The 16,242-nt window shown below is 37.5% G+C and overlaps 1 protein-coding gene across 1 annotated transcript in view; it reads left to right on the forward strand.

Annotated features, from left to right (window-relative positions):
• The window catches only part of VIPR2 (vasoactive intestinal peptide receptor 2), a 61,276-nt gene extending 45,892 nt beyond the window's left edge, over nt 1–15,384 (forward strand). Inside the window, exons 7-13 of the mRNA XM_049798264.1 lie at nt 790–940; nt 1,869–1,929; nt 3,300–3,369; nt 8,670–8,761; nt 12,019–12,148; nt 12,235–12,276; nt 13,959–15,384. Of these exons, the coding sequence (XP_049654221.1) occupies nt 790–940; nt 1,869–1,929; nt 3,300–3,369; nt 8,670–8,761; nt 12,019–12,148; nt 12,235–12,276; nt 13,959–14,132 (720 nt within the window). The 3' untranslated portion in view covers nt 14,133–15,384. The remainder of the gene's footprint in view (nt 1–789; nt 941–1,868; nt 1,930–3,299; nt 3,370–8,669; nt 8,762–12,018; nt 12,149–12,234; nt 12,277–13,958) is intronic.
• The last annotated feature ends 858 nt before the right edge of the window (nt 15,385–16,242 follow it).

Genomic DNA, 16,242 nt, shown 5'->3' on the forward strand with positions numbered 1-16,242 from the left:
TTTGTTTAGTCTGTTACATTCACCATATCATCACATTTCTCAGCTCAGTCTCAGCAGAAACATTTTTATGTTCAATTCTCACATCCCAGATTCCTGCTGGGAAGTACCAAAGTAGCAGCAGCCAGCACTGTGAAACAGCAGCAGCACAGACATCTGAAAATTAATTCTGAAGAGCAGCACACAGACTATCAGTATATTGGGACTTCATTTTATGACACGTGCTTATGTATTTTGTTAATTAAGAAACACTAAAGCCTTTTCTAAGGGGAAAAAATAATTTTTAAAAGTCCAGTCAACTTTTTCTTCTAAGTCTGCTTAGAGTATTCATCATGTAAAGTTTTATTTTTCACTCCCGTTTAGCCTTGAAAAATTCATAAAGCAGTTACTTTGTTAATTTTTACAATGTTAGGAAGCCAGCTGGGATTTTAGTATATTTATTAGCCACCTAGTAGATGGTCATTTAATCTAATAGCCATTCATTAACTAACTATTGCAAATGTGTGCATTTATTGATAACCACCACCTTTTACAATATTTATGCTATGAAGTTTTCAAAATTTCTGAGTGAATTTGCTATGAGAGCCATCTAAATAATTATTTATAATTAATTTTCTTTTTATATATACAGTAACATTTACAATGTCTCAATTTGCTTGACTGAAAAAAAAAATTCTACTGGACCTGGATTACTAGTATTACATGCAGAGTTAAGATATACAGGATATATTAATAACAGAATAATACAGCATTTTTCCTGCAACAACTTTGATCCCTGTTCTTATATTTCAGGTGGGCTGCAAGGCTATTTTGGTGTTTTTTCACTATGGTGTTATGGCAAACTTTTACTGGCTCTTAGTTGAAGGACTTTACCTCCACATCCTCCTTGTGCTAATATTCTCCCCCAACAGACACTTCACAATCTACCTGCTGATTGGATGGGGTAAGAACTTCAACATCTTCCAATAATATTCTTTTTTCTGTATGTATGTATTAGTCAGGTTCAATATTTCATACCAAGGTAGTCACGCTGTTTCTGTTGGATGACTCCTCAGACTCACTAGTTCCTCAATTCAGGTCCAGCATAGGTTACAGCACTGTACCATGGGAGAGACCAGGCACAAAACTGCTAAAGTATAACTGCTAGCTTGCTCCTTGGCATGGCTCTGACCTGTGCCAATCTGCACAACGCCCAGGGCTTGTTCAGGATATAGGATGGTTCAAGGACTGTCACTGCAAAACATATGATTCAGGCTGTCCTAATTTGGGAGGAAAAAGAAAGTTTAGCTGCACAGCCACAGGCTATGCTATGTTATTTGCCTTTTTGAAAAGCCCAATAATATTGTCCATCTGGTTTTAAATACCTGAATTCCTTTCATTTCCAGAAAGTACAATGATATTTATATGGAGCACTTTAAAGCTTCCAATAATAGGTGGTCATAAAACATTTAGGTATTGCTGGGAAATGGGAAAAGACCAGTGTGTGGGAATGGTTCCTTATGAAATGATTTACACTTTGGTTTTATATTGTAGTCCTTGGAACTGCATTGGGAATGCATTACATATATCTATCTCCCTCCCTGTAGGTCACTCTGACAGCTTGGAAAAAAACTAATAAAGGCATGTTCTTTGTGTTAGTTATTATGGCTGCATTTTTTAAGAAATAAACCCGCTTCCCTGTGGTCCCTACATTGCTTACATCATATAGCTCATCAGATGGGCCTCTCCCTTCATTCACTAAACTGTTTGTTTACTCTATGCTGTATATTTGGGGAATAATTGGTAACTAGCAGGCTGAACAACTTTTTTTGTGTGCGTGTGTGGACTTATATTTTTGTGATCATCCTCTAAACCTCTTTGGGATTTTTCAGGAATTCCTACCATATTCATTATTACGTGGACAGTGACAAGGATCATCTTAGAGGACACTGAGTAAGTGTGTTGGGGAGAGAAAGCTTAAAGCCTCCAACTGTGCCAATACAATCCTTGCCTTGGATATGGTGGTGTTCACACAAAGGCAGTTTGCTGTTCAGAAGGGGATGAGCACAGGACTGAAATTTCAGATATGGCAATAAAGGGACAGGTGTTTAGGAGCTCTTCATCATGCTGTTTATGCTTACTGTTTATTTGAAAAACTCTTAAGAGCAGGAGAGGACAGGAAATAGGTTATGACTAACATTACCCCTTGAGACCCACATTTAGCACTGCCTGCTTTGGAAGTCAAAATAACACTTAAAATGGCAGTGGGGGGTCCTTGGGTTCAGTGCTGCAATACAGTGCAGGTAAGATGCTGGGCATTCTAATTTGCTAACTAGAAACTCAAAAGATTGAAATCTAGATAACTTTGGGTATACCTAAGTTACATTCCCAGAAATGAAGGAATCTGATGTAAACATAGGTAAGATGCATGTAGTCAGGTAAAACTGTTACTAACTAGAGCTACGCCTGGCTCCTGGCATGGAAAGGGGAACTGAGATAAGAATTTTGTAGGAAGATCAGACTTGCTGCTCCTGCTGGCCCCAGAGAGTGGTAGAGCATTCCTAGCTAGTGGGACAAACAGTTTTCAGAGTCTTTTTTTTCAACCTGACTAATATTTTTCAATCAATTCTGTAATTAAACTGAAAAATCATGTCCTACATAATTTCTAAGTTTTCTTTGCAAGACCACTAACATGTAAACCGAAGGCTAACTACTTTTTCCTTTGTCATTATGATCACAGTTAGAGCAACTCTGAAGGGTATTGCCCTTGCTTAAGATTAATCTTTCAGAGCACTTATTCGCAGAGTATTTGGACCAAAAGTGCTGAGCCCACAGTAAAACCAAATTTTCAGTTTTTCAGACAAGCTTCAGGTTCAGTTTCCCATTTTCCTAAACCAGTTCTAGCCCATGTGTAACCTAAATATCCCACAAGGAATTATGTCATTTCAATCGTATCTGTCAGTTGCTTTAGATCTTCCTGCTACCCAGAGGCTGGTGCTTATTGGAGAAACTAAGCGCTTATTGGAAAAGTGTCCTTACACAAAGTGAAACTAAGCTTGGTTTCCCTAAAGGCCAATGTCCTCCATGATGTCTAATGTTACAGTCTAGTGTGCCTGATGTTTTAGCTGATTTGAATATGCATATTAGAATGAGGGAAGTAAAATTAAAAGCAGAAAAAGATTGAATGCCAAATTCGAGGCTAGAATTTGAGGTATTATTTTAGTGTGCTTTGACTTGTATATAAGAAATACTTCTCCTCATAGGTCTTGCTTGCCAGATGATATTAATGTCAACATCATTTTCCCTCTTTTTTTTTTTTATAGTTGCTGGGATACAAATGAGCATGGTGGTCCCTGGTGGGTTATACGAATACCAATTTTAATTTCTATTATAGTAAGTAAACTTTGAAGCATGAATTATAGATCAGTTCAGCATTGTGCAGTGCACATAGCCATTATTCTTTACTGCTAGTTACAGATAGGCAAGAATTCTGTTTTAATGAAAAGAAATTGCACTGTAGGAGAAATGTTAAACAGATGCCAAGGCCATTAAAATTTGTTGCCTTCAAAATTTATCTGCCTCCTATTAAATGAGCAGTTGCTTTTGTTTGTATGTTGTTCTTTCTTTCTTTAACATCTTTCCTGTTTATGAGCCTGGGGGAAGCAAAAATCTAATTACACTTTTCAATGAATTGCAGATTTGATTTCTGCGTGTAAATAGATAGCCCTGTAATTGAGACTCTGATATTATTGCAGCTATAAAAATCTATGGCTGTGTATATCTTTCTTTAATTGGTAGCCTACTGAAATATATATTGAACATGAATTATTTGCAAAAGAATACCATTTGAGAATGTTTCATGGGGCTTTTCCTGTGTGGAACTCATTAGAATTACTGAAGTAGCATAATAAAATTCCAGTTCACTGTGATGATTGTGTAATTAACTTTGGGCATAATATACTATGGTTATGTGTCCATTTCTGAAAACAGTCACAATGCAAATTAATACATTTCAGATACACTTGCTTTATTTTTAACATTTTAGTCAGAAAAATTAGGGCATTATTAGATTGCACAAGATTTCAAGAGTCCACATGACGCTTGGGCTTGCCTTTCAATCTGTGCCTGCTGAAAATCATTCTGAGAGAACTTCTTATCATCTTCATCAGAGTGAATTATACAGCGTTTAAAGAGAAAGCAGAGTGTGAAATGACATAAGGTAAGGACTCACAGAAAAGATGTTTTATGATATGAAGTGGACATGCAACAGAACTACAGCATAAAGAGAATATGTGTACCTCAAAGGAGCTGGAGAATGGGGGATGGTCCAGAGTGAAAAAATATGCTGAAAGATAAAAGCAAAACAAACCACCTGTTGTTTACAGAAAGATGAAATTCTGTTGTCTGGATGTTCAATTTAAACACCTACCTTGTAGACAGCTGAGACTTCATGTGCCAGAAAGCAGAGCTTCTCCAAAGAAGTCCTAGACCTGGAAATGGAAGTTATCCAAGTGCTCATTGGCATACTTTGATTGCACCTGGATCTTAGCAAAGACTGGGAAATGATTGTGAGTTAAGAAAATGGAGTACTGGTCAGTCAGCAGGTATATCATAAAACACGGAATCACTGTTTGAAGCAAAGGAGCAGTTGTTCTGTGTTTTTTTTTAATGGTTCTGTTACTAATTTGATACAAAGTGATTGTAAGACATAGGGAACCATTTTGCAAATGACCTTTTTTGGCTTGCCAGGTGCTTATGTTTAGGATCTGCTGCCTTCTTCCAGATATGTTTCTTCTCTTAAACAACACATTTTAGGGATGTAAGCAACTAAAGATGGCCAAGTGATTCTGCAGTGTGTACTGTGTGAAGCCACTTACTTCTCCAATTAGATGATTCTTCAGCTGTTTGATCAACTACATTTTGCATTTGGGAAGTTAAGCTGTGAAAGGGAGTTATAAAAGCAGTGATACTCACCCTCTCCTGCTGGATAAGTAACGTATCTTGTTGGAGCATCGAACTACAACCAGCACGTTCATTGTGGCAGCTACAATGCTATGCAAACTTACTACTGTGCAAAGTAGAGCGTGCATGCACAGAGCAAGAGGAGCTAATGAAATGTCATGTAAAATTGGTCATTGATGAGTGAAAACCACTACATCCATGAGAACATAATTTTCAATATACATGCACCATGATAAGCCCTCAACATTTCCTGTTAACTTCTAGAAAAAATAGAATTTGAAGATTCAAATCTTTGAGTAATGAGGTCAGTGCTGCCTGCCATTCAACAAAGAAAATAGAGCATTGCAAGTTCTTTGGATAGGTCTTGTGAAAGAGTTATGATATTTCTCAATAAAGTATGGTGTACTTACATCATACTCACACAGTGCCTTCAGTCTGCTTGAGAATGTAGGAAGACTGGAAGACTCACAGAGATTGGTGACAAGGATGACCAGCAATAAAAAATGGCTTCAGTAGCAGGAAGGACATCTGTGTAAGTAGCAAATGAGGTGAACACAGGAAAACTCTGAAAGAAGCTGAATTTCAGGAAAATAAAGGAGAGCAGAACACATAAGCTGAGAACTCTCACTGACTGTCCTATGTAGTGGCACGAAAGAAGCCCAGAGTATGGCTGATATTGAAAATCTTTAAGAGGAGGAGGAGGTGTGAAGAAAAGAAGAGTAGAAGAGTCTGATTGTGAGAGTGTTGCCATGAATGTGCTTTTGAAAGACAGAGGAAATCAAGCAAAGGTTTTGAGGAGCAATGGTTTAACTGCATTAGATTTAGCAGGAAGTCTGCTCAGTCTTCATGCCATATTCACTCTCTTCCATTGAGTTCTGTGTTAACTCCAAACCTTTTCACTGCTTAGAAGATTATACTTTCTATAAGGTTATTATCCAACAGTAAACAGTATTGTGAGAGTAAGTTCTGAAGTCACTTCTCAAAGTGGGAATGGCTTCAGTTAATTCAGCGTGTCAGAAACATTCCCTGGCATCTCCTTCTGACAATTTTCGCTTGAGAAAAGTTATTTGGCAGGCTTCCACACTTCATGCTGTACAAATTTCAGAGTTATTTAATTGCGGGTGACTATTCCAAACAGTTAATGTGGTGTTACCCATATTCCCTATTTAGCAGATGTCTCCACAGCTGCCTTCTCCATACTTCCACTTGCATAAACTGCTCTCGTTTGGAAAGGAGTGGTGTTCAGGTGGAGACAGTACTTCTGTCACATCAAAGTAACAGAAATGTTCATCTTGTTATCTCACATTGCAGGTAGTGTAAGGAACTAAACAGCAAGAAAGAAACAACATGAAGACAGTTTAAATGATACATGCTCAGGCTCCATGTTTAGACTCAAAAACTTATTGTCAGAAGAAGTCAACCAGTAGAAACGAGTACCAGCAGCATCTTGCTGTTACTCCACTAAAGAGGCATCATTTGTCATCACTTTCTTGCAGTTTCTCTGCATTCACGTTAGTTTCTCATGTTCCTGTTCTTGGATGTTCATTGAACAGTATACATACTCTGGTTTATTTACAGACATTATGCCCAAACGATTTTATGGGACTGAAAAGCTACAATACTAAAAGTAAAATTCCAGGGCAGTACTTGTTTCATATTTTATTGAAACATGCTATTCTAAATCAGATATATACTTTAAAGGATTTTGACAAATGATCAATTCAATAATAATCTTAGAGAAATTCATTTGCTCCACTGTAGTAAGTCAGTGGCAGTTGCCACCTTTAGATCTTAATATCCAGTTTCAGCTGGCTGGATTTACAAGTTCAGTAGTGCCAAGGAGTGTTACAAACTCCAGACAAGAATGTATGGTTTTCATGAACCCAAGATTGTGCTTAAAGATAGAAAGGTGTGTGTTTGAAAACAGACGTAGAAGAAATACATGAATGTCAGTCACGAATGTCAGTCACCTGAGTGTAGTTTTGCAGGTGTTTTGATGCTTCAGAAACCAAATGGATTACAGTTTATTCTGTTACAGTAGAAACTAGGGGTGCCTGTGAAGAATGAGAAATTATTCTGCCAATCCCTTTGCAAATATAAACTAAAGATTTTTCCTTCTCCTATTTTGTGGCTAACAAATACACAATGAAATGGAAGCTGTCTCCTTGTCCACTAATACTGGCTTCAGTGCCTATGGCAAACTAAATGTGTATCCCTTGGTTTGTACACTCTGCTGTGGTAAGTCTGTAGTTACAATCAGTAATACCAGGCTTCTGCCTGTTACTTTATAGGAGACTTGCATGAAGAAAAACTTCTAAGTCATCATCTGCCTGAAAAATGTATGTTAAATTCAGTAAAGGCCTATATTTTTTTTAACATTTCTTTTTTATTCTTCTTTTTTCAAAAATATTAGATATAATTTTCCTAATTTTTTACTTAATCCCTGTCAGTTTCTGTCACTTTCCTTCACCTGTCATTTCAAACAAAATATTAAATACAGAGAGGCATGTAGTTGCTATGATCATGATTTATTTATTAACGTCACAAATTGTACTGGGTATGTCAGAGAAGACACAGAAATTCATTGAACTTGAAAAGCGTCCAGCCAAATTGTTAAGAATGGAAAAAGAAGAGTTACAGCAACACAGCAAGGCAGAGACTGAAGACTTATAGCCGTGAGGAAGGCCCTCTCTGGTTGCGTACCCGACCTCCTGATTTTGTCCTTTCAGATGGCATTAGTTATAAACAATAAAATGCTCATTTTCACAGTGATAGAAATTTTTCTCTAGGTTGATTTCATCTAAAATGTGTGCATTTCATGCAGCTGTTTATGTAGCTGTAGCTGTAGATTTTAGCTCACATTGTTGCCGTGAAGGTGTGGATTCCAAGTGTTCCCTCACTTTAGTACGGGCATGCTATATTTAGTGTGCAGTTTTCTAGACCGCACCAGTCTGACGCCAGACGGGCTGGTGAACACAAGATGTCAAAAACCAAGGATGAAGAAATAATGGGAGCGAGACTTAGGATCTACTGAGTTTTATACTTAATTGCTAGGTTGATCGGGGTCTGATTATAACTTTTTTTATGCAAGTGCCTTTATATGAAATAATACTACTGTTCTATCTCAGAGGGCTGTCACGAGAATTAAACTGGAAGGATTCAGTTCCTTCAGTGATAATGTCTGCATCACTACCCAAGACAGATACTTGTGAGAGGCCCTTTCTATGCTTGATTGGAGTGGACACATCACCTGTGCAAAAATCTTCTCTTCCCCTAATTCAGACAGAAAATATTAAAAGTCAAGGTGAGAGGCAAGAGAGGGTCAAAACTGTGTATGGGACTGACATTTTCCTTTGGGCTTCCAGTCATGAATCCACATGATGATTTAGGACAATGCTTGATTACACCAAATCACATCCAGTGTCCTATCCTGCTAGGAAGCCTGTCTTCAGCTGAGATTTTGGAAGGAGGGCATTTCTGACAACTGGCAGCTTCAAAGCCTTTTGCCAGCCAGACTAGAACTGGTGGCCATGCAGAGGTGTGCTGGACGTAACAAACCTAGTGAGGTGGAAAACAGACAATAGGTTTGACAGTGTGGGGCTGGATGTGTTCTGGCAGGAGGTACACAGCACCCACTGCTGAGTTGATTTGTCTGACTTGATAAGCATTTCCTTGTGCTCCATACTGAGTGGAGAAGTCAGAAATCACCATTATATTTGTTTTCTTTGCAGGTGAATTTTATACTTTTCATTAGTATTATAAGAATTTTACTGCAGAAGTTAAGATCTCCAGATGTTGGAGGAAATGACCAGTCACAGTACAAGTGAGTCATATATTTAGATATTTTATATAAAGAACCAAAATAATGTCTGTAAGATTTCCTCTGCTGAAACCTGCTACCAACAATTGCTGTGATACCATAATTAACATTTAATTCAGAAGTACTTTTAGATATGGTTTAACAAAGCTCTTATCACTATGCTGAAATAGAGGTGAACATATATTTTTTTTGTCAGACACGAAACTCAATAAAAAATAATGCATTTCATAAAGAACAACAAGCTATTCTTGAATTTGAGTTTAATCCATGTATTAATATGCTGATACAAAAAATATGGGGAGTAATATCTTCCTTTTCATGTATAAATATTTCATTTCAACATAACAAAGGTTTCAAGATCAAAACACTTTGTGTCAACCTCCTTAAAAACATTTTCTTCTAATTTTTCATTTCTAAAATAGTTTTTGTTGTAATATTTACATATATTTTAAGAACTGAAAGAAGTTACGTTGTTCCCAAAAATTAAAAAAATGAAATATAAAGTTTTATGTTGATTTAAAATAGCATCTTTATTCTTCTAGAGGAAAACAAGTGTTTCTGATTTAGACAAACTTCATTTCTGTTTAGGCCTTCTTCTTTTGTATTTTGGTTTGAACATCGAATCCTAACATCCATTGTTTCCACAGCTTTAGAATCAAGGAATGTTGGGGGCAACTTAAATACATTGCTAAAATTGGTTTTGTTCTTTATTATATTGCCGTATCAGTTATTGTTGTTTCTTGTAATAGCTGCTGAATACTGTAATCCAGAATCAAGGGTCTGTTGTAGTAGGTCGTATTTTAAAGCCCAGATATAGACATTGAGTTTGACACTTCAGGATGTTAATATGATATTTCAGTGACAAAAACTAACACGAACACTGAAAATTCAGAACAATGCAAGTGGTCTTTGAAAATGTGCTCCTGGATAACTCCTTTTGTTCATTTAAAAATTACTGAATTCCTGTCCTAAAAGCAGATAAAACATGGTGTGCTAAAGTAAAGCATATCTTTAAAGCCAAGAGAACTAGGACCTTCTGTGTTTTGTAAACAAGGTGACACATTTGATGCAAAAAGTGAAAAATTCTGATGTGCCACGGAAAAGGTGACACAACTAGATTGACATAAGGCTTTGCTTCACAGAGCTGCAAGGGTTTTTTTTTTGTGTTTGCTGCTTGAATTAACTAAACATGTAGGACAACCAAACCAACCTGGATGAAATTATGCAGTTGCCACATTATTATTTAGCACAATGACTGGCCTATGGGCAGGAAATCCCCTCAAGTTTACTTCTTGTGACAGGAACTTTTCTTAGTTTCTGTGTGGTTTTTTATGTATTTTATGAGAATGAGGCATTCCCTTCCTATCAATCCCATCATTTTTCACAGTTTACTGTAGCGCTTCATAGTATAAAATGTTCATTAATAGCAACCTTTTCCTTCATTATTCAGCTCTGTGAATTCTTTGCATTTAGCATTTGATTACCTGATTAAGTTTGGACTGGATGGTCTTTAGCCAATACCCATGGGAACAGTAGATTAACCTCCTCAAGAAATACTACATCTACAGACCAAATTAAAGGTCTGGAAGGCTTGTTTTTCAAAATGCAAATGTATTTTCTAAAATACAGAGAAGAATAAAGCTATTTTGTCTGTCCTTTTCCTTCACTAAAATGTAAGTGCAGTATAGAGAAAGTAACATCTGCTAGACAAAAATTATTAAAACAAGAATGGAGTGAAAGTGAAATAGGAGTCTAAAATTAATACTACTCATGCAAGTCACCATTTTTCTTCCCTTCCTCTGTCCCACTTGCTTGTACCTGGTTCCATCCTTTTTGTTGCTGATTTTACTTTGGCAGTGGGTAAGGTTAAATTCAAATAAAATCAGTTTTCCGTTTCACTTGGGAAACCAGGAAATTTGCTGCCATCGTCATCTCCTGCAGTTGTAAATTAATTTCTTCTGCTAAGGAAATACTATTTGTCCAGTTTACTGGTATCACCTTTGGATATGAGTAGTTTACTATTCTTGAGAGACTTTGCTGTCAGAACTGATTATTTCCACATAAACAGATGCAGCCTCTGGGACATTATGAACAAAGGAAGGCCATGAAGACTGACACAGAAAAAATAAAACTGCTTGAAATACCTTGACTTTTCTGTTAAAATAGGTGAATTCACAACAGCATCCTTTCATTGTTGAATCAAGTTACATTCATCAAGACAGTGATGAATTATGGGACTCAACATTATCACTTCTTGAATTTTATCTGATACCAGACATCCATAATCATGCATGACTAGCCCTGTATAATATATAAAACTGATGTTATTAGAGTGAAATAAGTGACAGATAAGGGATAATTGGCAATTCATCATTTCAGTGGTTTCACAGGCAGTTTGTCAGAGCTGCTCTTCCTTAATAATTAAAATTTCTCCTTCCTTAACTTCAGTAGTGTCTTGTGCTAAAATGTAATTGACAACATTAAAAATTAGTTAATGGTATATGCTTAATACCATCAGTATAGTTATGAGATTTTAGTATTTGAGGGTGAATCTGAAATTGCTCATGAAAATCTCACAGTTGAAATTATGCTGGATTACATTTCCTAGGTACTGTTTGCATACTATGCATGAGCAATGTACAGGGTAACCATACAGTTGCAAATTTAAAGGAAATTAACATCAATTCATTTCAAAAGAGGGATTTTACCTTCGATACAAGAGGATCTGCCAGTGTGACTTTGCAGGAAGGCATTATTCCTTTCCACTCTGAACGCTTTATGCCAGGGCAAAAATACCTTGAGAGATCTGGTGGCAGCTCATGACACTTTGTTCAATGTGGAGTAACACAGTAAAACCCCACCCTCAAACTGTGCCATGAAACCAGGATGGGAACTGGATGTGTGTCAAAGAGACACAGCAGTGGGCAGGTCCTACACCCTGCTGCTGTCCAGAGGGCAACTGGAAAAGGGTCTTTTGGTTTAGAGAGGCCATGCAGCCTTTTACCAGCTTTTGGAAGAATGCAACATCAGCAAGATCAAGTATTACATGGAATTGCACACCTTAATTTATGAGGTTACTATGTGCCTAATATCATAGCAAGACTGAAAGGAAAACAATTTGCAATAGATGTCTCTTGGTAAGACTGTTTATAAATCTGAAGTCATATGATGTTTATGTAAATGACATTGCATCAGGTTCTTATCTTAGTAAAACAAGAGCTTATCGTTAAACTCCAGCTTTTTCTCTTTTATTTACCCAGGAGACTTGCAAAATCCACATTGTTGCTTATTCCACTATTTGGAGTTCACTATACAGTGTTTGCTCTCTTTCCTGACCGCAGTTCCAATACTTATAAAATAATCTTTGAGTTGTGTTTGGGATCTTTTCAGGTAAATTTTACAGTTTTTATTCAAAAGAAGATTTATTGGCCTAGGTTGGTGCTGCCTACTAACTAAGGAATATTGTCTCTTTCCAGGGGTTGATTGTTGCAGTCCTGTATTGTTTTTTGAACAGTGAAGTAAGTCTCACCTTTCCTACTGAGGATGTTAAATATTGTTTTCAGCAAATGTATAAGTACCCTTATAATTCCACTCTGAAACATGAAGCTATTTTAGAAGATGTTTGCATTCCTATTTATAAAATATATATGTGGCAGTTTCTATGCAACAGGAGAAATCAGTGTATTTGGGTGAAGAGTTAAGACCTGTTTGAAATCTAATACCTTGCAAACCAAGATGTTAGTAAGTGTGTCTTCTATTACTTAATGTGATCTAATTTTAGCTCTGTTAGAAGCAATGTGGATTGTGCAAGTGAGGTGCAACAGGTCTAGAAATGTATCCAAAACTTGAAACACCATTTAGTAAGTATTTAGGAGTAATCTTCTGACAGAATCTAACCCCCAGAACAGCAGCAGATTTTCAGGAATGCTCAGCATGTAGCAGCTTTCCTAATCTCAACTGAAGAAGATGCAAGGAATTCCTTTTGATGTCAGCCATTTTTTCAAGGTAGAATATACCTTAAACAGAGTCTGACAGGAGGAATCTGTCTGAAGAAGACACCTGCTTGCACAGGGAATTGACATTCAGGTCTCCTGAGTGCTATTCTGGTCTTTGATATTCATGAGATGCCTGATTTTGGGCTATCATTTGATTCTATGTTTTAAGTATGTGTGATTAATAGCTAGATACCAAAAGCTAATGTTGCAGCACAAGTGATACAAAACTGATTTTGAAAGAGGCCTTGGGGCATCTCCTTACAGACAGTGCAGACCCAGTCTTTGCCTCAGTTTTGTAATCTTTGTAAAAACTGATTTGATACTCTAGAGGGAAGGGATGCCATCCAGAGGGACCCTTGACAGGCTTTGAGGAGTGGACCCATGCGAACCTCATGAGGTTCAACAAGGCCAAGTGCAAGGTCCTGCACCTGTGCTGGGGCAATCCCCAATACCAATACAGACTGGGGGATGAATGGATTGAGAGCAGCCCTGCTGAGAAGGATTTGGGGATACTAGGGGATAAAAAATCGGACATGAGCCGGCAACGTGTGCTTGCAGCTGAGAAAGCCAATTGTATCCTGCATCAAAAGATGCATGGCCACTAGGTTGAGAGAGGTGATTGTCCACAGTACAAGAGTGACATGGACCTGTTAGAGTGAGTCCAGAGGACGGCCACAAAAATTATCAGAGGGCTGGAACACCTCTCTAATGAAGACAGGCTGAGAGAGTTGGGATTGTTCAGCCTGGAGAAGAGAAGGCTTTGGGATGACCTTACCTTCCCGTACCTAAAGGGGACCTACAAGAAAGCTGGAGAGGGACTCTTTACAAGGGCATGTAGTGATGGGACAAGGGGAAATGGCTTTAAACTGAAAGAGGGTAGATTTAGATCAGATGTAAGGAAGAAGTTCTTCACTGTGAGGGTGGTGAGGCACTGGAAGAGGTTGCCCAGAGAGGTGGTGGCTGCCCCATCCCTGGAAGTGTTCAAGGCCAGGCTGGATGGGGCTTTGAGCAACCTGGCCTAGTGGAAGGTGTCCCTGCCTGTGGCAGGGCAGTTGGACTAGATGGTCTTTGAAAGTCCCTACCAACCCAAACCATTCTATGACTCTATTCCTAGAGGTCCCCATCTGACAGCAAATAAATGCAGAAAAGTTCCTCACATAAAAGAACATTTTCAGCTCATCGTCTGCATTTTGTTTTTAACACAGGTGCAAGGGGAGCTGAAAAGAAAATGGCGGAGTTTGTGCTGGAAGCAGACAGCAGGCAGAGATTACGGACTCCACAGCTCTTCGATTTCTCGAAATGGATCAGAAAGCATTTCTCATCTCCACCGGAATTCAAGGGCTCAGTCATTTATGCAGACAGAGACCACCATGATATAAATCAGCTAGGTCCCCCAAACCATGAAAAACTGTGGGATATATCATTCATTATGCAGCTTGATGTGATATTTTATAAAATGTACAGTTTAGTGCTTTGCTTTTCTACATGTTGGTATTTGGGAAATTGGTTTGTGCAGCCAACCAGTTAGTAGCAGAAACACCTGCCCCGTGGATGCTTTCTGGGTTTTTTTAATGGTATTCATATTAATTGTGATGTTCTCTTGCTGTTTACTAGCCATGACTATTCAAAAACTCATTTACTGTAATGGTCCCTTTACCCTCCGACACATCTACAAGATAGATGTATGGTATCCTGTTCAATGCAGACTGCTTTGGTACACATTGAAAAGGTTAAGATGGGAAGCAAGAAAATTTCTCACACTTTATTTATACTTAAGGAAACATTTCTTTCCTTAAGGATTAGGAAATTCTTTCCTAATTATGGAAAATAAAATAAAGAAATGTAAGACTATAATTAACCGCACTGGGAGTTTAGTGTGCTAATCCAGGAAATCATTAACATTATTTAAACAGAGGGGAAAAAGGTAGTACTTCTCAGCTAATTGTATAAATTTCAAAGATTACTTTCTACACAGTTTGATCCCAATCCTGTTCTTCCTTTCAAAAGTGCCTGGTTTTATGTTTACATGCAGAAAGTAGGGCTACCTTTGCAGTCCATACAGAAAAGGCTACTGTAATAGTTTTGATTAAAACAGCATCTTCCAGTAGTGCTATTGTAATCACCAGTTATTCTCTTCTGTTTAAAATTAGAGATTTGTGTTGATCTTTTATTAAACAATTTTCTGAAGAGGTGCTTTTTTGCTAGAGCAGTCTGGCATAGGATAAACAGCCTCGGACAGCGTATTACCCATAGAAAATATCATTTTTATATCATATTTTCATTGAAATATGTCTCTAGAACTACATAGTTGGCAGCTAAAACAAGGAATATTGCAATAAAGTTACAACTACCATTTAAGGAATAATGTAAATTCTTTCAGCTTAATTCTATTCTGTAGCTATCAACTGAGCTGATTTAAAATTTACTCCTGACCATGACTCCAGCAAAAATAATTAGACATAATCCTTAAAAATTACCATAAAAGGCATAAATAGAAGGAATTCTTAACAGCGCCAAGCCTCTTATGTAGACACTTTGTAAAAAAAAAAAAATGACATAGAACTGACAGATTCTTATAAATACACACAGAACATTTGCACTCTTTAAAAGAAATAAACCCAATGATGTTTACTTCCCATGTCATGTTTAATCATGTCCACTCTAAATAGCAAGTGGGAATAATATATATTTGCATGAGTACCTCTGATCCATGAAAGCAAATTGCCCTGGTATTTCAGATAACAGATTGTATGGAGCTAGCAGAACCTAAGGTCCATAACATTGCCGGGGAAAGGGAAGAACAGCAGCAAGGGCATGTCTTGGCAGGCATACATGTACATTCTTGAAAATATTACCAGGACTGGGAATGTTGTTGACAGCCATCAAAGTGTCCATACACCTCTTGGTTTGATTTAATCAATTTATCTATTTATAAATCTATCAGTCAAATACAATTTATTTTAATGGGATTACCCTGGAGTGATGCAAAGTTATGTCAAACCAAGGACAGAAAAGGCCCTGTGGTTCACATGAGTACTGCAGAACAGGTACCTGTGAGTATTACATGACACCAGCCTTTATAGAGTAGGAATCATTCGAGTTAAACAATAATCACTTGATGAATTTTTACTTTGCCAAATTTTACTTTAAAAAAGCTATTGATCACCTTCAGTCATTCAGGGTGTTTTCTGCTCTCACTTGGTGCAGTAATTATGAGATTCTGGAGTGAAGTAGGCTACCCAATGACAGCCCCATAGGGTCTAAAGATACACCCCTACACATGTATTTAAACCAAATATATTCCCAAAGGCTTTAGACTCAGAAACCACTGCTAAACTTTATTATTATTCCGGGGTCTCTGAACAACCTTATCAACAAACTCAACTGCAAATATGTGAAGACACATTGGAGCTTTGGGGGCTGCTCCTATACGTAAATAAATTCAGGCTTCTTTGTCTGAAGTGGCATTGGGACTGCTTAGCTGCCTGA

Source organism: Accipiter gentilis, chromosome 4, assembly GCF_929443795.1.
Source record: "Accipiter gentilis chromosome 4, bAccGen1.1, whole genome shotgun sequence".
Taxonomy (NCBI): domain Eukaryota; kingdom Metazoa; phylum Chordata; class Aves; order Accipitriformes; family Accipitridae; genus Astur; species Astur gentilis.